The sequence below is a fragment of the Protomyctophum bolini genome (genome assembly GCF_963924005.1).
Source record: "Protomyctophum bolini genome assembly, contig: SCAFFOLD_176, whole genome shotgun sequence".
Lineage (NCBI taxonomy): Eukaryota > Metazoa > Chordata > Actinopteri > Myctophiformes > Myctophidae > Protomyctophum > Protomyctophum bolini.
The window spans coordinates 87050-111944 of record NW_027666183.1 but is presented as its reverse complement, the minus strand read 5'-3'; the positions used below and the strand labels follow the sequence as shown (position 1 = coordinate 111944).

At 44.7% G+C, this 24895-nt stretch overlaps 1 protein-coding gene across 1 annotated transcript in view; it reads left to right on the top strand.

Annotated features, from left to right (window-relative positions):
* Positions 1 to 3427: 3427 nt before the first annotated feature.
* LOC308312043 (low-density lipoprotein receptor-like) overlaps positions 3428 to 24895 on the top strand; it is a gene marked incomplete at its 5' end in the record, with an annotated part of 74166 nt that continues 52698 nt past the window's right edge. The window contains 2 exons of the mRNA XM_080794449.1: positions 3428 to 3476; positions 3892 to 4020. Coding sequence (XP_080650575.1) covers positions 3428 to 3476; positions 3892 to 4020 — 178 coding nt within the window. The remainder of the gene's footprint in view (positions 3477 to 3891; positions 4021 to 24895) is intronic.

The window sequence follows — 24895 nt, the reverse complement described above, 5'->3', positions numbered from 1 at the left end:
TTTAATGTTTGTGTTGCCACAAATCTATGCCATATTTGACGGACGTATGACCTAATATAATTTCTCCTTTCATTGCAAATATTGTAACGTGTGGGGACAAAAGCTGTACATAGGAGGCCCTCAAAAATAGCATAGAACTATAAAATCACACCCGTGGGAAGTGAGGGGTACATCATCTTATCATCGTACTGATTCGTACATCATCATGACGAAAATAGACACTATGCCGATTTGCTCAGACACTATGAATCCTCCATTCATAGTCAATGGGAATTTAATGTTTGTGTAGGACAGAAATCTACACTAATATCTGAATATAGCATAGAACTAGAAAATACTGTTCCTGAAGAAACAGTGTGGGCTCGAGTAGCCCTCTACTCGATGATGATGGATTGACCCACACAACGTCACAGCCCCCCTCACTCTCTCTTCCTATTGGTTGACCCACATGATGTCACAGCCCAGAGGGCAAATGCCAAACGGCCCAGGGAATAATTACGATAACAATAGTGGACTCGCTACTCGAGCACACACTGAGCAAAGTACAGTGTATCATCAAACTCAGTCCACTGCCTTATATAGGGGAGAGAGAGCCAGGGAGTGAATGATGAAGACTAAGACCTGCATTTTTGTCCTCTGACAGGCTGTGACAGCCCATCAATTAAGTCTGAAATAACAGGAGGTCCATAACCAGTTGATAGTCTGTGAAATAGGATAATTAAACACAAGTTTCAGCCTTGGGGAGCATGATAAACGCTGGAATAGAAGTGTCCGTATGAGAGCTGTAAAATGTTTATCTCCGGACTACGCTGTGTAATGAAGAGTGGGCCCTGGTGCTCCTTTGAATCTATACAGTGTTGTTGGCCATCATGGTGGCTGAAGCCAGAGCCATAGAGTTACGACACAGAAGAAAACAGCCCGGTCACGTGGTTCATGTAACTCGTTTGTCACTATAAAGCCCATAGACTCCAATGCATTTCGTCAACCTCCTGTTCAGGCCTTTGTCACTATTCGCCAATCGAAGTCATTGGACTGGCCCCATGAAGTGAACGTAGTTGTCGTAACTCTGTCTTACTCTATGGCTCTGGCTGAAACGTAATTTACACTTGGTCATGTGTCACTGGCCGAAAAGAATACATATGTGTGCGTGCGTGCACGTGCGTGTGTGTGTGTGTGTGTGTGTGTGTGTGAGACTGTGTGTGATCCACAACCTTTTACCAAGGTCTCTCGGTCAGATACTGTCATTCACACAACTGGTGGTGGCTGAGATTGTGCTGTAATTTCATCCCATTTTCTACTACACTACATACATTATAGACCATCCGATCTGTATTTGAACTAATGCTGTACCTCTGCATTGATAGATAGATAGATAGATCTTTATTTGTCATTGCAACGTGTACAACGAAATTAAAAGTGCCAACCAATCAGTGCATTATATCACAAACAACCTATACAAGCTAAAACAAAACACACATGACTTCTTGTTATTGCACAACCCCAGCAGCATAATGCACAAACATGTAATTCCATCTGTCATCGCACAACAAACCCTTATTGTACTTTAAGATAGCAGATAAAAAAAACTAAAAGTGTCGCAGTAACAGATCATTTTTTAGCAGCATTGAGTGCAACTACCGCTGTGGGATAGAAGCTGTTACTGAATCTGTTGGTCTTGGACTTGATCACTCTGTACCGTCTGCCTGATGGCAGCAGTTCAAACAGTGAGTGAGCGGGGTGGGAAGTGTCTGTCATAATGTTCAGAGTTTTTTTATGACAGCGGTCTCTGTGTAGTTCTTCCAGTGTGGGGAGAGGGCAGCCAACGATCTTCTGTGCTGTATTTATGACCCCCTGGAGCTTTTTCCTCTGCGCCACTGTACAGCTGGTGTACCACACACATATACAGTACGTCAGTATGCTCTCAATGGAGCACCGATAGAACGACACCAGCAGTCTCTGTGTGATGTTGTTCCCCCTGAGCACCCTCAGGAAGTAGAGTCGCTGCTGGGCCTTCTTCAGCAGCTCAGAGGTGTTTCTGCTCCAGGTCAAGCCCTCCTCCATGTGGACTCCTAGAAACCGGCAAGAGGACACCCTCTCCACACAGTCCCCATTTATGATCAGGGGTGGAATGATTGTTTTATTCCTCCTGTAGTCTATGACCAGCTCCTGGGTCTTGGACGTGTTCAAGAGCAGGTTGTTTTCTCTGCACCAGTCCGTCAGCTGCACTACCTCATCCCTGTAGGCAGACTCATCTCCCTTGGAGATGAGCCCTACTACTGTGGTGTCATCCGCGAACTTCACCAAGGTGTTGCTGCGGTGGGCGGGGGTACATTGGTGAGTGTAGAGGGTGTAGAGCAGCGGGCTCAGCACACAGCCCTGTGGGGAGCCGGTACTGAGGCTGAGGGACGTTGATAGATGCTGTCCCACTCTCACCCTCTGACTGCGACCAGACAGAAAGCTCTTGATCCACATGCAGGTGTTATGTGGAAAACCCAGTTCTCCCAGTACGTCCACCGGGAAACCGGCGTAGCTGTATTTTGTACATGAAATACACACACACGCATGTCGCAGGTGCGCACACACACACACACACACACACACACACACACACACACACACACACACACACGCACGCACACCACTTTCAAATCTTTTGGCTGTAATAACCAGATTGCGCAGATATGGTGGGAGCTTGCTCACTCTATTAAAGGGTATTTGAGGAAGACCCCATTCTTGTTAAAAGGCCAGGAGAAAACGAATGTAGGGGAAGCACTTTGAAAAGCTACTCATGCTAGACCTCAACATTCACAGAGAGAGAGAGAGAGAGAGAGAGAGCTGATCAACCACTAGATAGACCTTTGTCAAATATAAGAAAGAAGAGGAGAAGGTTCCAAGTGCCTCGGTGCAAAAACGTCCCAATCTGTAGTGCATTGTGAAGAAAACTGGGCAACACAGTCCATGCAGGTTGGTAATAAACACACGCACGTCCCCAGTCTCCCACAAAAACTGCTAGCTCCTGAATGGCATACATTTAATGCAATACTGTTAATTATATAAAGAATAGGACTAAAAAAGAGCCTGGAATGATTGAATCCCAAAAGTACTATTGATCTATGTCTGTCTGTCTGACGCACACACACACGTCTGTCTGTCTGTTTGACACACACTTGCGCATGCACCCACACACACACACACACACACACACACACACACACACACACACACACACACACACACACACACATAACGATTGGATTGGTTTCCAAGGAACAGTGGTGGTCAAATATGTACAGTAATTGATGGGGTTGAGTTTGACACCGCTCTGTAATGCAATCTGGGGATATAATCCCCAGTGCGTGCGTGCGTGCGTGCGTGCGTATGTGCGTGCGTGCGGCGTGCTTGTATAGGGGAGTAAAAACAAGGCAGGATGTTGAAGGAGTATGGTGGTTTGCAGAAACGGGGATCAGGGATTTGCTGTAGGAACCATGGGGACTCTGTATAAATTTGATGAATTGTGTCATTGTGTTTTTCTCCCTGTTGCCCCATGTGTTAGAAATGTAAACAATGGCTTGCTCAGCTGTAATGCACTTTTACCGAGCGTGCGTGCGTGTGTGTGTGTGTCTCTGCCAAGCAGCCTGTTTCTTTGTTACTCTGTCTCCGTGTGTCTTGCTTAATTATTTGCACGCCTTTGAGGGTGAATCGATCAGAGCAACAAGATAAGCGAGTTATCAAAGTGCTTCATTGACTGACTGTCTCCTTCTCTCTCTCTCCATCACTTTCTCCCAACTTCTTCTCATATCGCCTCCCCCTGCATTTCCCTGCACCTATTCCTCATCTTCCTCTCTGCATTCCCTTTTCCTCTGTCTGTCTTCCTCCGCTCTACCCCTGCAGGTCGACAGACGTGCCCGCCGGAGAAGTTTGACTGTGGTGGGGCCACCAGCAAGTGTGTGTCGTTGTCATGGCGATGTGACGGAGAGCGGGACTGTGAGAACGGAGCAGATGAGGACCAGTGTGCTGCAGGTGAGATTAGTTTGGAGGAAAGGGGAGGGAGGGAGAAAGAGAGAAAAACCAATATACACTGTATTGTCTCCTGTGGAAAAGCACCAACAACAAAACACCAATGTGTGCACCGAATACACATTCACAACATTAACAATGGGTACGTACACACACACACACACACACACACACACACACACACACACACACACACACGCGAGATCAAGATCAATGGCGGCACAAAACAATAAAGAATGTGTTCATAAAGTCAACACAGCTCTCAGAGTACAGTATAATCTGTCTTGTATCCAGTGTCTTCATCACTTCCAAAACACCCCATTTTCTGTCAGACTTTTTAAAACACTTTTAAACAGTCTCACGCACAAGCAAGGAGTGTGCCATGTGAGTGGCGTGCTTTATAAACTGCTTTATAAAATAGTGAACAAAAAATCACCATGAATTCACAGAGTGAGTCATTGATAGAAGATCTTTGGGGGAATTTACAGTTGCAGAATATTAATTTTAGTTTTCCACATTTTTTTTAAAGAAGATTGCCTATTTTTTAGCTCAAGTGGTTATTTGGAAATGTTATTTCCATTATATCAAAGCACACTGGTTAAGTGCACTGACCTCGGTTTGATACCTTCTATAAGTTCTCTTTTCACTGTACTGTTTGAAATATGTCAGTGAGAATAGAAAGAGGGAAGAACAAACAAATAGGCAAAAATGAGAAAGGTACAAAAGACAAAATGGAGGGCGGTCTTGACAGCGAGAGAGAACGGTAATGATGCTGATATCAGAAAGCATCACATCTGCCAAATAAAATGGATTGCAAAGAGTTTCATCAAGCCCTAAGGTGATGAAAGCTACTCATAACAACTATGTTAACTTTAGATCCAAGAAACAACTATAAGGGTGCTTAGTGCTTACTGTACAACATCCCTGTCCAATTTCAGCAGTGATGAGTGACATAATCCAGTGCCGTTTGCCCAGTTAGTTCCACATCAGCAGTGATGAGTGACATAATTCAGTGCCCTTTGCCCAGTTAGTTTCACAGATACCAACACATTTTAGAATTCACTGAAGATGTGGTCTATTGTGTTATTTATAACTCACTTTCTTGGGAGGCAACTAAATGTTAGATTTCGTATTTCTTTTTCATATTTGCTGGGTGCCTACTAGAAAGATGAAATGAAACCATCTATTCCAATCACTGTGATCTTTTTTCTTTGATCTGTTCCTGACTAGAAGAAGGAATAAGGCAGGCTGCTTTCTTCAGGTAGACAGAAGTAGGGCATGCAGCTTAATTTGACCAAAGGGCAGATTGATAGCTCTCAAGGCGTAAATGCAATCTGGGGATAGCATGCATAAAGGCAAGCACACATACACACTTTTATTAAAATTATGCTTAACATGTTTTTGGACAGAATGGTCCACATGCGTTTGTGTAGGTTTCATACAGTATGATAGGGTACGGAACCTACACAGTTACAGTACATCACACATTCACATCACAGGTTTTATTCAAGTAACATTTTGAATACAGGCTTCCACCACTGCGCACAGTTATTCATTCATTCATTCATTGTACACGAAGAAACTCACAAACACAGAAACTCACTCTTTCATGCATGCAATTGCACGCACAGGAACGCTCAATTCTCTTTGTCAGACAACCTAACCTTATCCCCTTAAATCCTCACGCCTGATATCAAAGCTGTAAAAGAGGCATTGATTTTCCCCCTGTCTTAGATGTGAGGCGATATTGATTTAAACACACACATGCGCACAGAAACTGAAGCATTTTACAGAATAGTATGGGTTGTGTATTTGCTCTTTTGCACAAAACAAAACAAAAAACTATCCAGGTTACTGGGATTTGCTTAGATGTGTGGGCTAGCCTATAGGACATATACAGTATGAATGGGTTCTTCCTTATAATGCAAGTGTGTGGCCACGCACGTGTACTCTAGTCTGCGTTGCCCTAGATCTGCGTGAACTTCACACTGCCCAAGGCAGGTGTACTGTAGCTGTGGGTCAACATGCCCTGCATTCACATTCGCAGGCACACAAACGCACTCATGCGTGGGCAGGGGCACACAATAGTCGCGAGTCTGCATGTCTCCATGGTAGTGTAATCTCATTCTGTCACAAAAAGTGTGTGTGTGTGGGGGGGGGCGGGGGGGTTGGGTTGGGTTGGTGGAGGATCTGTGTGTTCGTGAAACACAGTCAACTCTGGGCTTGTCGGACTGCCTCTTTCTTTTGTCAGTCAATGTAAAATAACAGTGTTACCTTGTTTGTTCTAATAAGATATATAATGCCATGGGATTACAGTGTTCAGTGTTAGGTCTTGTGTTGGATATTGGCTCGGCACTAAATGCTGGTGGCCACTATATTGCAATTGGTGCGTGAGCCAAGGGAGCGCATTGCTTGTCCAACCCTCCCTGGGTCACTTTGGGCCAGTTTCCGCTTTGCAATTATCTGTTATTTCTTCTGAGACGCGCCACAGGCTAACCTCTGTATCAATCAACTCACCAGCTGGGTTTGTTGGCCTGTTGTGGTCTCTATGTCCAATTTCCTTTTTCCCATATTTCCTTCTTTCTCTCTATACGCCCTGCATTGCTCGTTTCTGCTTCCTCTGACTCCCTCCCCTCTCTCCCTCTTTCTGTGTCTCATCATTCATCTCCTTTCATGAAGCCTGTGTGTCGTTAAGGAGAAGTGCTGCTATTCGCGGCCGTGGCCCTAATGAAAACAAGAAGCGCTGTTGATTTAGTCATGTAAGCCTCGTTCCCATATCATCTCTCACCCTAATGGATATGGATCTAAAAAGAACAGGGTACGCTCTCTCTCTCTCTCTTTCTTCCCTCTCTCTTTCCCTTCATTTGTCCATCTCAGATCCCCCCCTGTGCTTTTCTCCCTCTTACTGTCTCACATTCACTTGCCCGTGACTCTCCCCCCCCCCCCCCCCCCTGTCTCTCTCTCTCCTCCCACCCCACCCCGATCCATCTCCCCTCCTTTAGTCTCCCATCATCACACAACATCACATTGTTATTCCCTGTCCATCACAGAAGGCAGGCGCACTATTTTATTCCCTTTTAATTTCTTTGTATTGACACAGAGGGCAATCTCAAGCTAAGCACTCTCTGTCCATTACCTTTCATCTGTCTGACGGGCGCATTGCCTATATTCTGTACTCGAGTGGGAAATAAGATGATGACAGCGGCTTCGAAATATTTCACAGGACTACTGATGATAATTGATTTCCTGCCTGATGTGGCATTCGTGTGTGTGTGTGTGTGTGTGTGTGTGTGCGTGTGTGAGTGTGTTTTTGTGTGTGTGTGTGTGTGTGTGTGTGTGTGTGTGTGTGTGTGTGTGTGTGTGTGTGTGTGTGTGTGTGTGTGTGCATGCAAGTGTCATCAGAGGCTGTGCGGTGGTAATAACCTGTCGAGATTGGCTTTTGATCTACAGTATCATTCCATTGACAATGGCAGATTAATATTGAGAGACTTGTGTGACTTGCAGATGGAGAGAGAGCCTTGATGGCTCACGCAAACATTACAATGGATCCTGAGGTGATTTTGAAGCACATGGGGTCAGGGTGTAAGGGCACAGGTTCAATGACGTTACTACGCACACGCACGCGTGCATTCACACACACACACACACACACACACACACACACACACACACACACACACACACACACACACATACATACACACACTATTCTTTATCACCCTCACCTGAAGCCTCAGTAATATCATTATCTACAATACATGTAATGGACATGAGCTAATATGTTATAACTATTAGAAACGTGTCCACCTCCACAGAGTCTCATGAGGCTGGAGAGATGCAGATTCCACAGGACACTGGTGGGGCAGAGACGACATGCTAGCTTAACTGCAGCATGCTGACAGATGCTTGCACGAGGAATGTATTCAGGATAGGCTGCTGGCAGATACAGTACCCCCCTCCCTCCCCCCCGAGCAGCCTTGAATTGCAGCATGGTGAATGTTAATTAGAGCTGCTAATTGAGCATATCCATGTGTTGAATTATACATGGATCCGAAGAGAGGATCTTTATTACGTTTACAAGAGGCCCCTCTGAAGAAAGTTTATGTGCCTTTAATAAATTATAATGGTGAATCACTTTCGTTTAGGCCCTCCCGCTGCAGGCTTCTTCTTTGTGTGTGTGTGTGTGTGTGTGTGTGTGTGTGTGTGTGTGTGTGTGTGTGTGTGTGTACGAGCATGATCAAACCATAAAAATCAGCTGTGCTGGGCAGTCCTCAGTTGAGTGGCTACTGTAGGCTAGCGATTTTCTTGTTACATTTTCGGTCGTTATGATATTTTATTGAATATCTTACTTACAATAAAATTGAGTTGTTTGTTTTTTAAGGTTGACTGTATAATCTCAATATTGCATTTGAGGATATGCATGCATAACCGGCATTATCGGAAGAGTTCCGTAGGCATGGCTGAAGTAAAGCACGCTGTCTTGTGTAATGTTGTACGAGACAGTGCCCAGACTAGGGCTAGTCTAGTCTCACACAAGTCTCACCTCACTGTATGTGACCTATGGAAGTGAGGGTTTGTTTAGTTGTTTTCCATATAGTTGCAGGTGCATGTTAATGGGAAAAGGTGTAGTGCTTAAGAGAAGCACCCTGTCTTTCTTATGTTCCGTATCTCTGACAAACTCTCTCTCTCTCTGCCTGTCTGTTTGTCTCTCTCTCCCTCCCACCTCTCTCTTTCGCTGTCTGTCTTTAGTTCTTTAATCTAAAGTGTTCACAGTAGCAGCAGCTTATGCCTGTTATATGTATACTCAGTGTGTTGTTCTCTGTAAATAGGAGATCATCTAGATCTATTTCCGGTGTGTGACACACCGGAAATATAAATGAGGATTTAGTAGTATGGTCTGGTCCTTAGGGAGCCCTTTACTGTGCTGTGAAAGTATACTGTAACTCCATACAGTTTTGTATACATCACTACAAATAGCCTATACAAATCGCCGACCTAAACAGCTTGCACATGAAGCGTTTCTAGCTGCCTGGGGAGTGTTTATGTTGTGGCGCTGAGGAGGCCTGGCCGTCTAGAACAGAGTTTGTCTGTATCTCTCTCCCCACAAAAGTAGGCCAATCACAGCTCGGCTGCATTTAGCAAACCACAACGCCGAGCTTATAGTTAGACACACATTTGTCATTTTGCATAACTGGAGTGACTGTTTACGTCAGCAATGCATTCCCCTGAAACCCCTTAAATGTATTGACATACATTTATACTCACACTTTCATTTTACCTCAGCTGTTGGCAGAGATATTTCTTTCTCTCACTTTCTGCGAGATATAATACATCCCTGCTCGATTAAGCTTGGCAGGTTGTTTAAAAAAAACATTACATAAGAGGAAAACAATAAACACAGTGATTGTCAGCACAAGTAGGCTGCTTTATTACCCGAGTGGTAAATTACAATGACTAGTCCTTACCCATTCTGAATACCGTATATTACCAAATAGTAGCCCGGGCCGTTATTATGCAAAATCGATTCGGACCCCGGGCTGTTATAAGAAGCCGGGCCGTTATTTGCCATAGGCCGTTATTTATTTTTGCACCGGCCTGCACAGGGCCATTATTTGGTTTCAGTATATACATACAGTAACATGTAGTGCAAATATTGTTTGGAACTGGTATTACCGTATTAATAATAAAAAAGCAAAGCTACAGTACACACAGTAAAGTGTGTACAAAAGTACAAAACAACATATAATAATACTGTACAGTGTATAGTGTACAGGGTTCCTACACCTACCACCATGAAATTCAGTGAAATATTTTTAATTTTAAAATACAGGCATAGAAAAGCTCATTTGGAATTAAAATGTTCAGATATCATTTCATAAATTGCAACCTAACAACATAGTGTTGGTTACTTTTTTACATCTGTTATTTTACCATGTTGTGTTGCTTGGGGGGATTGCATTAACCTGACTGCCAGATGGGGGCGGTATTGGCAGCGTCAGGTTAGGATTGCATGGGATGCATTACTGTACTCAGCAGCATGTACAGTAAGAATCCACGCGAGGAAAAAAAATCGCGGTAAAACAATAATCCACGGACACGATCATTTTTCATGGCCCCATCCAACCTCATCCTACGTTATAAAGAGTAAAATCCACGTAGGAATCGTTGTAGAACCACTATAGTTTGTCATAGAATTAACACAGGCGGGCGCCGCCATCTTGCTCAGAGACGCAGCCTGGAGACCAGAGACGTTTAGAGAGAGAGAGTGACGACAATTAATATTAATATTAATACCGGTATATTAATAATATTAACAATAAACATCGCAGGCAATGCATTTTGATTTAATTGTAAGAGGGAGCGTATCAACACACAGGTGTAACTGTAACCACTAAGCAGCGGACAAATAAATTATTTAATTATATAGGCTACTGTATAGGCCTACATACCGGTAGATTGCAATTGAATAAAACCATAATTTATTGGCCTACACTACACATAGCCTGTAGTACTGTGTGTAGTCAAGTGGCTAAACCCCACAGGTTAGGTTACAGGCGATAGAAAATGTAATGTCAAGCAGAGCAACATGCCTGCACGTGAACTATATGCCGATAGCGTCTGACTCCATATAATTTAAATACCGGTAAATAAAAGCATATAAAAACATGAATTATACACCCAATGAAAATGTACACTTCACGGATTATAGGCCATTTGGAATTAGAACAATCGGTTGAATATTGGCAGAGAATTGCACGATTTAAATATCAACCTTGGGTTTTATAGTACTATACTTGTGAGGGCCTGCGCTGGTGCACGCCACGCACCGGGAAAAAAAGGGTTCATCATCTGCAAGCTCACACAGCGCTGCAACACTTGGAGCTTGTAGATAGTGATACACGGATGACAATAAACATTACACAGAATATACACCACTTTGCATTAAAACAATTGGTTGTGCATAGGAGGCACTTGTGAAACTATAGCCGATTGATTTTATGGATGTGGAGGACTGCATGGTGTTGCGCTGTCGCTGTTGTGAAATGATCGAGTGGCATGCGGAGATTTGCAAACTCAACTCGGTGAACATGCATATAATAATATAAATGACGGCTGAGGCTGATTAAGTTTGCATATAACGGCCCATGGGCCGTTATATGGAGGAGGGCGGTTATTTGATGGAGGCGGTTATTACGCAAAATGGTGTCGGAACCTGGGCCGTTATAAGAAGCTGGGCGGTTATTTGCGCATGGGCTGTTAATTGGTAATATACGGTATATGAACAGCAAATTATGTTCAGTGTGGGTAATGATCTTGGGAAGTTGGGTTGGGCACAAAAGTAGGCTAATATAGATGGATGGATGGACGGACGGACGGATAGATAAATAATGTTGCTGGGTGTCCAACAGTTAACCCTAACGGCTGAACCGATCAAATAAAAAGGCCTACGGGGCACCCGCACGCACTCTTCTTCCCTGTTATTAGCCTACACTCCTGATCTGGGGGGAGGGGGGCAAGTGGACTGTAGGCCATACGAATTCCGAGAGAAAAGTACCTGAAATGGAGTTTTAGATTTTCCTATTGAAGTCAATGTTTACTAATAAATGTAGGCCTATATAAATTTAACTTTTCTTTCGCAAATACTGTAAATGCTGTAGTACAATCGTAAGTACACCATTGGTGTGTGATGTAAATTTGGTGGTAATATTCTGCATATAAATGAAGTTATTTTCACTTTCAGTGTTGCTCAGCTAACCGTCTGCTGCCCATAGAGATGCATATAATCTATTAAACTCAGAGGTTGGCTTTGGTGTTTGTAAAAAAAAGCAGGGCACATTGAGGCTGGAGGACAGAGCCGTGCGTGCGTGCGTGCGTGCGTGCGTGCGTGCGTGCGTGCGTGCGTGCGTGCGTGCGTGCGTGCGTGCGTGCATAATACACACAGACACTCATCCAACACAACACCCCGTAGACCAAAAGAACTCTACCTTCACAAACCACACTGTGACACATGCTAAACAAACATGTATACCACATGCCATATTGTATCAGTGCTCCCTGTCCACCTGCAGTGGAGTAAATACATTTTCCAAACCCATTATTTGATAACAGATCACAGCATGCTGGGATAGTCCACCACACCTTAAAAAATATATAGATAATGTGTGCAGACTGTGCACGTGCTTGGGGACAATGGTGGTACGTGCATGTTAGAGAGAGAGAGGGAGAGGGAGAGAGTTGGAACCTTACGTTGGGTCAATCGTGTTTTGAGTGTGTATAAGCGTGTGCCTGTGTGCATATTCTAGTAGTAGTAGTAGCATTTTTCCATAGTGTATGTATATACTCTAGTATAGGAAGAAACTTTAAGAAAAGAGTCTTTACTCTAGTAGAGGTGTGTAAGACTCTTTTCTGCACTTGTTTCAGTCTCTCTCTCTCTCTCTCTCCCTCTCTCTCTCTCCTTCTCTCTGTCTCCCTCTCTCTGTCTCCCTCTGTCTCCTCTCTCTCTCTCTCTCTCTCTCTCTCTCTCTCTCTCTCTCTCTCTCTCTCTCTTAGTCTGTTCTGATATTCCCCTCCTCTCCTTTGCCCCGCTATCTCCCACACAGCATCACACAGAGATGATACGGGAACCCACAGAAGCTAGTCCGAGGCAGAGCCAAAAAGATGACTGTATTGTACTCCACCCTGAGGGGCTACAGTAAAAGCTTCTGTGGGCGTCCGAGTGGGGTAGAGTTAGAGTACCTGTCAGAGTTGGCCCGGGTACTCCCACTAATACATTTGGCCATGTTGGAGGGTGGGAAGGATATCAGCATATAGGGGTGGGCGATCTCTGCATGTTGCTGCTCTAGCAACTCTTACTACAAGTAGTAATGGGTATTGTCGTTTTTGAGTGCTGTGTGTGTGTGTGTGTGTGTGTGTGTGTGTGTGTGTGTGTGTGTGTGCGTGTGTGTGTGTGTGTGTGTGTGTGTGTGTGTGTGTGTGTGTGTGTGTGTGTGTGTGTGTGTGTGTGTGTGTGTGTGTGTGTGTGTGTGTGTGTGTGTGTGTGTGTGTGTGTGTGTGTGTGTGTGTGTGTGTGAGAGTGTGCGTGTGCGTGCGTGTACGGAATGTGTCTGTATGAGCATGGAAGTATACCACGGCAATACAGCTGGATGGCACTGTGGAGCAGTGACAATTTGCGTCCTCACAAAAATCCAAAATCAGCCAATCGTCTTATTATCATACAACAGCCACGGGCATAGCTTAAGAGGTGCAAGAATTGTATCTCTCGAGTATTGCATATCTCAACCAATGGCACATCTCCCACCCAATCACACTGGCCAATCACAATTTGCATCCTCACTATTCCGTTTTCACTTTTGTCTTCAATGTTTGTGTTTACACAAACCCGGATTTTTCCCACCAGTTTTTTTATCTAATGTAATCCTGGGCGCTACACTTCCTCTGCCAGAGGCAGTTTAGAGACCAGGATTACTGCATGTTTTTGTGAAGGTACCTACCCTAGGGGACACGGGAAGAACATGCAAACTCCACACAAAGGCCCTTTCGCCAACCCCACCTCGGGTATGGGCACTGATGACGTGGAGGAGGGAACACGTCCCCAGTGCCCACAGCGTCCCCAGCGGGAATCTTACCCAGGACCTTCTAGCTGTGAGGCGACAGCACTATACCGACTGTGCCACCGTGCCCCAAAAAAATAAATGAGCATGATCACGTGCTCAGACTCACAGACTTAACATAGCAGATCCATGTTAATGAAGCAATATAGAATGATAATCATGCCATTAACAGGCAACAGACACGGCATAAATCGGGGTTATTGTTTATGACTTTGAAGTAATCACCTAAATCAGAGCGTGCAATTGTTAATGTATTCATACAGTAGATTTACTGCTTGACAATAATTATTGAAGGAAATCCAATTAATTTACAGGCAGGCATGTAGCAGTTAAGAATGATTGAAGGGCACTGGTGGAGGGAATAACAAAGACATCAAATCCCTCTGACCACACAGGGAGCTACAAGAAGGAACTATTGTTCCCTGTGCCAAGTTTTCATTCCACCAAAATCGTTTCATGAGCGTGTACAATTTAGCACATAGGCATGTCCTCATACTTTAGAAACACAAAGACATATGCACAGTATGCACACGCACTCACGCACGCATGCACGCACAGACAGACATATTCATATTCATAATGCATATATTGATCCCTAGGATTCCACTGCTAGTCTCCATACAAATATGTTGTCAGGTTCCAACCTGACAACATATTTGTAAGGCTTCAAAAGGCCAGTCTGTCGGGCTATTCATATTTGAATATAAACTCCTGTCAGATAGTGGTTCAAATGAGCTGTCCTCTGCTTTTCTACATGTGCTATCCACATTGTGTGTGTGTGTGTGTGTGTGTGTGTGTGTGTGTGTGTGTGTGTGTGTGTGTGTGTGTGTGTGTGTGTGTGTGTGTGTGTGTGTGTGTGTGTGTGTGTGTGTGTGTGTGTGTGTGTGTGTGTGTGTGTGTGTGTGTGTGTGTGTGTGTGTGTGTGTGTGTGTGTGCGCGTGTGCGTGCGTGCGAGAGAGTGTGATACTGAGAGGCCAATAGAGAAACTAAATATATTCCAAATTTCCCACTTTGAACAAAACAAAGCCTGTTGGCTGCTGGACTATTAGTGAAGGGATAAATGATACTCTTGCTGATGTTAAGGAAATACAGTCAAATCACATCAAAATGGCAAATATAATGAAGGGAGAACTTGGGTCAAATGTCCGCCAAATATGACGTAAATTTGTACGATGACAAGAGCGCCCCTCCCTTCACACGGGTGTGATTTGTATCTGTACAGTTAATCCATCCTTTATTTTCAAAAACACAGAAAATCTATGGCTGCCACTGTCAATAAATTTATTCATTAGAAACGGTATTCGGAGGGGGCTTTTGATTAGCGAGTCGGCACCACAGCATGTGTATTACAGTAAGTGTCCAATCTAGTTTTCAATCACAGCAATTTGAAGACCAGCTATGCTTTATGATTTTTTTTACCACGGCTATGTGCAATCCACAATCTGCCTCACATTCCGATGATGAGAGATGAGATGTACTTTATTATCCCTGCAGGGAAATTGATACGTTACAGCAGCATAATTGCGAACGCAGTGTTTGCGAACGCAGCGAGCACTTACTATGAGACCTAGCAGATCATGTCTGTGTGTCTGTCTGTCTGTCTGTCTGTCTGTCCCGCTATCCAAATATGGAGTGTGTTGCATCAGCAATCACTCAGCTCCATATATGGGCACAAAAGGGGCCAGGTCCACTCAGCTCCATATATGGGCACAAAAGGGGCACCATATAAGGAGTCCCCAAAGCAGCTATACGTCCAAAACCCAAATATGTACGAGCTGCGTTCGCTTCCCGCGTTTGCGCGTCTTACTCGTGTACACAAGCTAAAAACTTGACGGAAAAACACGCTAAAAACATTAAAACACTGACCTGCTGCAACAGGCAGCTACATATATACTTCACGCAGTGTCAGATGCTTTTGAAAATAATCATGGATTATGTTACCTACAAAACAAGATTTGTTCATTTTCACATTGTCACATTTTTCAGTACAGAAATTCATCTGTTTAGAGCACATCATGAAATGTGACTGTGGATTGATGAAAATGCTTGAGCTACCACACACAACACACGCTGACACACACACGCACGCACACACACACAAACACAGCACTTCTACCATGCATTATGTACTGTAGCGGTCTGTCAAAAGTGGTCCACGTCTAACGTTTGGGCTGCTACACTGCCCTCACAACCAATATGTCTGAGTCATAGTGTTTGCCAGACTAGCTTTGCCAGACTACCCATTGTACCCGTATCGAGATGTCATGTTTCTGTCTGTCTACACGTGTCCCTTTTATGCCCACATACTTATAGGAGATATCTGTATCTGTCAGTCCTTGGGTCTTTCATGCCCATATATGGAGATCCCTGATGTCATCAGTATATGCCCAATGCCTATATTGGAAAGCCCATATATGGGAATATTGGTTGGATCGGCGGCTCTGGATAACTGAATATCCAAACTACTCTGCGGTGGTCACTAGTCACCACTAGTCCATGCCGCTGCACCTGCCGAGTTTGAAGTCAGGCAGTCCCATATATGCACATGACCATATATGGGCATTGCGGTCGGATATGTGGCTCTAAACTCTGGACGGCTTGTCCAGAGCCACATGCCCTTTTGTGCCGATATGGAGCTGACTGATTTGTTTGTGGCTGATGCCATGACGACACATTGAGGTTAGACAACACCAGAGTTACTCAAACTGCGTTCACTTCATGGGGCTAGTCCAATGGCGGCTCTCCTACATAGACTTCTATTGAGAATGGGGACAACCAACTGGGACAAGTCCTGGACCGGAAGTAGGCAGAAATGCATTGGACTCAGGCAACAGCCCAGCTTTAATGATCTTAAATCCCTTTATTTTAGATTGTTTTGTAGTAATAGTACAACATAAACATTTAGTTGTTAATGTACTTTAAAATAGTTGTCATGTTGCAGACATGCTTAAAATAGCTCTTATTTGCCGCCCTCGTTGAAAATAATGTAACTCCAGCTTGACTCAGTTTAGGCTGCATGAACTGCAGACTGCATGCTCGGTTTCCGCCCCCTCAATATCGTAACTCTTGGCTCTGGACAACACACTCCAACATTTGGCAATTGGCATAGCTGCATTGGGAACTCCTTTTGCTGTGACTTTGTCCACTGCAGAAATAGCAGCCTCGCTGGAGTGCAAATCAAATAAATCAATTTTGGAATCTGTCTATACCTGCCTCACCTGTACAAATACTGTAGATAATCCACATAATCCTAATCCATTACTGACCCCTGAAATAGCCCCCCTGACTATACAACCGTCAACCTCCGTTTCACCATGGTTGCAAAATCTTTCTAGAACACTGATGTTCAGCCCATTCTCTCTCTCTCACTATTTTGCGCACTGGAGTCTTTATTCCCCATCCAAGTGATGGGTTGACAGCTTTAGCCACAGATCTACCTTTTTACTGAGTCACGCACGCTCGCGCGCGCACACACACACACACAGTCACACACACACACACACACACACACACACACACACACACACACACACACACACACACACACACACACACACACACACATCCCCACATCCCCACATCCCCGGCAGTGTTTTTGTTTCTGATCCAGTGCCATTTTAATGATATTATAGATAATGGTGCCTCCTAGCAAATGCTACATTAGTTTGATGTCTTCAAAACAATGACTCAATGCACATGCAGCTCCAGAGGGGAGTTGTTTTGCCCTGCAGTGGAGAGGGGGTTAACGGGAAGCATTTCAGTCAGGAACTCTCATGTCAAAGTAGAATACATTTAACCATTCATTGCAACAAATTGAATACAGTTAAACTTGGTGTTAAAGGCCCCACTGGGGTCATACCTATATGTTCCCTCAGCCCTATGTTCCCTCAGAAGGAGCATTGGTCCGAGGTGCGCTGGGGGTCGGGAGAGGGTGGGTGGTTAGGTTTAGGTGTCTGCCCCGGGGGAGGTTAGGGTTAGGGTGAGGGTTTGAGGTAGGTTGTCGATCGGACCGTCGGCATATTGACGCGGACCCGAGGGAACATAGGGCTGAGGGAACATAGGTACGGTCCCGCTCCACTCTGGGAGCAAAATAAGGGAACAAGCAAACCCAAATGTAGCAACTAGCAAAAAAATGGAACGCAACAGGACTTTGTTTCCGTCGAAAAGTGGCCCTAGTGTAGAAGAGAGCCGTATTTAAACGGACCGCCTTGTTGAGGGAATGAGGTGGGATTGGTGTGTAGGTAATTGCATGGCTGATTGAAAGCAATCAGCAGACTGACAGCTGATTACAGCTGAGCTGTTTTGACTCCCGTGCCTTGCATGAACTAACGCAATGCTTCATATTTCTCACTCTATATTGGCAGTTAACTCAAATCATTCAAGGCATTTATCAGACTCTACACAGAGTAGAGTCAAATTAAACACTGTATATTCGTATTTTTTTCTTTTTTACAGCAAATACAAAGCATTAATAGTACATAATGAACACACAGCAGAACACTAAACCCACCCCTTCAAGCGCCCCTTTGCCAACTCCAACCCAGGTCACAGGATGAATGCAGAGGTATCCCAAAATATTTCAGAGAAGAAGCTTGTTAGATTTAGTTGAATTGGACCGTTGTGTTATTCAAAGTTTATTTGTTTCTCTGCATACCATCCAGTGGAGTAGGATGGCTGCCAGGCTTGTATAAACACAATGGCCTCTAGTTTGAGACTTTAATGTCTATTGGCAGCAAAATGTATGAGTTGGCTAGTTTGACACACATCAGCGGTACAGTACCAGTACCGCTGGTGAGCCTAATAAAAAGAGACAACTTGCCACAAGAACACTGGCTTTTATTGCATTATATTTAACCGTGTTATTGTTGGTCTGTGCACCCTATCCAGTCCACAAGATTCTCCACATAAAAAAGATTAGAAGGGATTAGTTTTCCAGTTATGGCTTTCATTATGCAATCAGGAATGCTATATCCACACTTTAACCATGGTTTTTACCAAGTACACAATACACTATATGAGAACCTCTGCACTGTAGTTATAGTGTAACTTGTACTGCCCTCTAATGTTTTAAATAATATGTACTGTACACACCTGCTAATGTTTTTAAAATAACATGTTGACACCTGCATATGATGCTAATGTTATAAATACCATGTACGTGCTTTCACATATAGTACATATGTTTGTATACTGTACAGTATATCTTTATTGTCTCTACCAGGCCGCAGACTGTTTTTGCGTCTGTCCATCCGTCCGTCTGTCCATCCATCCGTCCATACTATAAATGCGTGTCACTGTGTGAAGCAGGTCATTGCTTTAAAATGTACCAGGATCCATTTGAAGAAGAGATTGAAATCTCAATGTGACTCACCCAGGTTAACCACTCTAGCATCCCTATGGCGGGCATATCATAATAGATTGAACATTCAGTGAAAATAGGCAAACATTTGACGAAGATAAATATGCAAGCTCACAGCGCGTTGCGAATGAAGAGATTTTGTGTAGGGGGACAAACGTAGAAGAGAATTGGGACAAAAGGAGGGACCAAGAAGCCTATAGACCACTGGGGGACTTATTCAGCGAAGTATATAGGGTTTGGGTGCTTTAGTAAATGATACATACTGTATGTAAACAAAATACTGCATAATGAATTACATCTTTTTTCCAGTGCATTCACTCTTCCTCCCTTTAAGGAATTTACACTTTTCTCCCTTTACATGGTGATGAATATTCATAATATTTTACCAACGTGTGCCTGACACACCGCCTCATGCTTCATTCTACACAGATTTTTATGTTATTGATGCTCGTCTGTGGATGATGATGCGTACATATTGATATCCCATGGAGTAGAGACGATATAGGGCCTCCCACACCGTCTGCGAACGCCGCGCGTCAAAACAGCCGCCTCCGTTATTTTCAATGAAGCTATCGCACACCGGCGGCGTCCGACGCCTCGCCTGATGCACCGATAGAACCAGTTCTATTTTCCAGGCGTCGCATGGTGTGTGTTGGGCTTAACATGTTGTTTGTCTGTTAACACAGGCCATTAACCCAGCCCTCCATTAAAAATGTGTCCCGGTGTCGCCGGGGTGCGTTTGTGGTTAGACATTAATGAGACGGCGAGAGCCAGTGGAATGTGAGGTTTTACACAGTGTCTGTCACCTTCTAAAAATGTTTACCACAATACTTCCGGTTGTTTGAGCCGTCAATGCTCTCCAGCTTGTGTTTCTGAGAGCACACCTGATAATGTCAGGTTCGTTCAGGTGTGTGTGTGTGTGTGTGTGTGTGTGTGTGTGTGTGTGTGTGACAAAAAAGGGTGTTAGCTTCAGTCCAATGGATTTTGGCTATATTAGCTATTTAATTGTATTTAATGAATTATCAGTAAAAAAAAATTACCTCCATTTTAGTAATGCCACTTACAGTAGGTCCTCCCCATGTGTGGGGTCCACACATTTATATATGTTCCTTTCTATATATTGTACCATACTGGCTCGCCTGCCTGTGAGGAGCCCCCACCGGGAGGATATAATACCTCCATCCTGCCCCCCATTTCCTGAAAAGTAATTGTTTTGGACAAGATTTCCATCTGACATCGATAACATGTTTCTTTGCGTCAAATGTATGTCTGTGTGCACATACATACACTGCACTATTTGTGCACATTACATGTGTCCATCTCTGCCTCTTTGCAGTATTGTAATGTGACTCTGAGAGAGTTTGGGAGTCCTTTTCAATGGTCAATGAGTTGCTGTACCCCATCTCCCTGCACCATATAGTAGATGCCCAGCAGTGGGTCTGGGGATGGATGGACTGATGGCTTTGACCCAGGGTTAAATGAGACCACCTGCATGGCGAAGGCGGTCTCATGGACCAGATTTAATGGAATACTGCCTGTTAATCACCGGCTTGAGACTGTAATCGGTAAACATGAACCCGTTGAATACTGCTTTATTGGATAGTCAAGCTTTCGTCTGGACTATAGTCTTCCTACATTAACCATAATCACATGGAGCCAATTTTGCTCAGGTGGGGTTTCCGGGGGGCGTTCGATGCCACGACATCCTCAACATCCCCCTAATGTTTGCTGATCTTTTTAGTCTTGCCATTTCATCTATATTTAATATTTAGTCGAAAAAAGTGACACCCCTCTCCAAATGTTCAATTATTTAATTTCTATGTGAGCTCAGTCCAGGGTATTTTGCCAAAGGAAACAAGCCACTGAGAGCAATGGAACATGGTGAACGGACTGCATGGTGAACATGGTGCAGAGCAATGGAACATGGTGAACGGACTGCATGGTGAACATGGTGCACGGACTGCATGGTGAACATGGTGCACGGACTGCATGGTGAACATGGTGCACGGACTGCATGGTGAACATGGTGCACGGACTGCATGGTGAACATGGTGCAGAGCAATGGAACATGGTGAACGGACTGCATGGTGAACATGGTGCAGAGCAAAGGAACATGGTGCACGGACTGCATGGTGAACATGGTGCAGAGCAATGGAACATGGTGCACGGACTGCATGGTGAACATGGTGCAGAGCAACGGAACATGGTGAACGGACTGCATGGTGCATGGTGAACATGGTGCAGAGCAATGGAACATGGTGAACGGACTGCATGGTGAACATGGTGCAGAGCAATGGAACATGGTGAACGGACTGCATGGTGAACATGGTGCAGAGCAACGGAACATGGTGAACGGACTGCATGGTGAACATGGTGCAGAGCAATGGAACATGGTGCACGGACTGCATGGTGAACATGGTGCAGAGCAATGGAACATGGTGAACGGACTGCATGGTGAACATGGTGCAGAGCAATGGAACATGGTGAACGGACTGCATGGTGAACATGGTGCAGAGCAATGGAACATGGTGCACGGACTGCATGGTGAACATGGTGCAGAGCAATGGAACATGGTGAACGGACTGCATGGTGAACATGGTGCAGAGCAATGGAACATGGTGAACGGACTGCATGGTGAACATGGTGCAGAGCAATGGAACATGGTGCACGGACTGCATGGTGAACATGGTGCAGAGCAATGGAACATGGTGAACGGACTGCATGGTGAACATGGTGCAGAGCAATGGAACATGGTGAACGGACTGCATGGTGAACATGGTGCAGAGCAATGGAACATGGTGAACGGACTGCATGGTGAACATGGTGCAGAGCAATGGAACATGGTGCACGGACTGCATGGTGAACATGGTGCAGAGCAATGGAACATGGTGAACGGACTGCATGGTGAACATGGTGCAGAGCAATGGAACATGGTGAACGGACTGCATGGTGAACATGGTGCAGAGCAATGGAACATGGTGAACGGACTGCATGGTGAACATGGTGCACGGACTGCATGGTGAACATGGTGCAGAGCAATGGAACATGGTGAACGGACTGCATGGTGAACATGGTGCAGAGCAAAGGAACATGGTGCACGGACTGCATGGTGAACATGGTGCAGAGCAATGGAACATGGTGCACGGACTGCATGGTGAACATGGTGCAGAGCAACGGAACATGGTGAACGGACTGCATGGTGCATGGTGAACATGGTGCAGAGCAATGGAACATGGTGAACGGACTGCATGGTGAACATGGTGCAGAGCAATGGAACATGGTGAACGGACTGCATGGTGAACATGGTGCAGAGCAACGGAACATGGTGAACGGACTGCATGGTGAACATGGTGCAGAGCAATGGAACATGGTGAACGGACTGCATGGTGAACATGGTGCAGAGCAATGGAACATGGTGCACGGACTGCATGGTGAACATGGTGCAGAGCAATGGAACATGGTGAACGGACTGCATGGTGAACATGGTGCAGAGCAATGGAACATGGTGAACGGACTGCATGGTGAACATGGTGCAGAGCAATGGAACATGGTGAACGGACTGCATGGTGAACATGGTGCAGAGCAATGGAACATGGTGAACGGACTGCATGGTGAACATGGTGCAGAGCAATGGAACATGGTGCACGGACTGCATGGTGAACATGGTGCAGAGCAATGGAACATGGTGAACGGACTGCATGGTGAACATGGTGCAGAGCAATGGAACATGGTGAACGGACTGCATGGTGAACATGGTGCAGAGCAATGGAACATGGTGAACGGACTGCATGGTGAACATGGTGCAGAGCAATGGAACATGGTGCACGGACTGCATGGTGAACATGGTGCAGAGCAATGGAACATGGTGAACGGACTGCATGGTGAACATGGTGCAGAGCAATGGAACATGGTGAACGGACTGCATGGTGAACATGGTGCAGAGCAACGGAACATGGTGAACGGACTGCATGGTGAACATGGTGCAGAGCAATGGAACATGGTGAACGGACTGCATGGTGAACATGGTGCAGAGCAATGGAACATGGTGAACGGACTGCATGGTGAACATGGTGCAGAGCAATGGAACATGGTGCACGGACTGCATGGTGAACATGGTGCAGAGCAATGGAACATGGTGAACGGACTGCATGGTGAACATGGTGCAGAGCAATGGAACATGGTGAACGGACTGCATGGTGAACATGGTGCAGAGCAATGGAACATGGTGCACGGACTGCATGGTGAACATGGTGCAGAGCAATGGAACATGGTGAACGGACTGCATGGTGAACATGGTGCAGAGCAATGGGACATGGTGCACGGACTGCATGGTGAACATGGTGCAGAGCACATGGTGCACGGTCTGTGGGAAGAGGAGCACTAGTCTTTACCATAGAAATGCATGGTGGAACGGCACTGGAATCTCAACATTTCTTTGATAACATAACTAAAGTAATTACTTTATGCCTCCGCCAGGCCGAAGGCATACGTTTTGAAATTTAGAAAATGTACGGCAACCTTGCATTTTGTCGTTCTGGTTAAGAGCGTCTGCTAAATGACTAAATTGTAAAGTGGGTCAAATTTAATTAAATATGAACCACAGTCAGGAAAAACAACTTTGTGTTTTTTTTTTCTTTCTTTTACAATACCATGCTGTATTTGCAAAGCAACCAGACATTTCAGTATCTGTCATCCTCAGTAGCATAATTTGTAATAACGGGGCCAATGTACAGTACTTATAGATGCAAGGCTCACCACAAATCCCGAACCTGTGAACCTGAATTTGCAGTTCATATTGAATTTCAGTGACCACTACCTATGTGCGTAAAACACGGAAATTAAACCAAAATACGAAAGCTACAGTGTAATATAATAAAATCACAATTCCTTTGTGAATGAGGTCTCAGATTTTCATCAGTAAAGCCCTACAATGTCCATTGTACATCGATCACATTCTCAGCTTTTCCATGAAGCCGTGAAAGGAACAGATAAAGCAGATAGCCGTGCTGAGGCATTGAGGTGAAACAGAGGTGAAGGGATTGAGAAGGGCTTTAGAAATCAGGATGTCATTTGACCAAACCGTGAAACTATGAATATCTTTTGTTGCTGTGTGTGTTGTACTTGCATTCATTTTACAGTTCCTCTGCTATGCCTCTCGTTAGCTCTCTCACTCTATTAGACTTTACCATTTATTGCAACAAATAGAATGCAGTTGACATTTGGCACTGATGGCTCCACAAACCACGTGAATACTAGCTTATTCATTCTAAACCGTGAGCTTGTAGATCGACTATTTTCAGTGCACAGGTTTGGTGTAGACAAACAGTATAGACCCCTGAGGGGTAGATTTTAGGTGGCTAAGATGCTTCATGAATTAGCCAAGAATTATTAGCGAAGCTAAATCGGGTGAATGCCCTATGGGTATGCAAAGCAAGACATTGAATATCAGTTTAAGCGTTGAGCCATAGAAGACTCGCAGCAGCGTGCATGTGTGGCAACAAGGGTGTAGAGATCAGGATATTTTAGAGGGAGTCGTTCATATGGACCTTGTGCCAAGAGCTGTGATCGGAGTGTAGAAATGTGTGGCTGATTAGCTGATGACAGCTGGGGCTGAGTGCCGACTGCCGTGGCCTACATGAACTAACCCAATGCTTCATTTCACATTGATACTTTGTTATCAATCTCCTACCTATACTTGTCCATGTCATCAACATCAGGCCATTGAGATGTAACTGCATTTGTTTTAGCATTCTATCACAGTGAACGCTGGACTCATTGACCACCCTTGTTTGCAATTAAATCAGCCATGCCCAAACCTGCTTTTGGTTATTGGTCGCATTTACTATTAAAACCTGCATCTCCCGTCCGTTAGTTAATTAGTCATCCACGTCTCCATATTATGGCCATG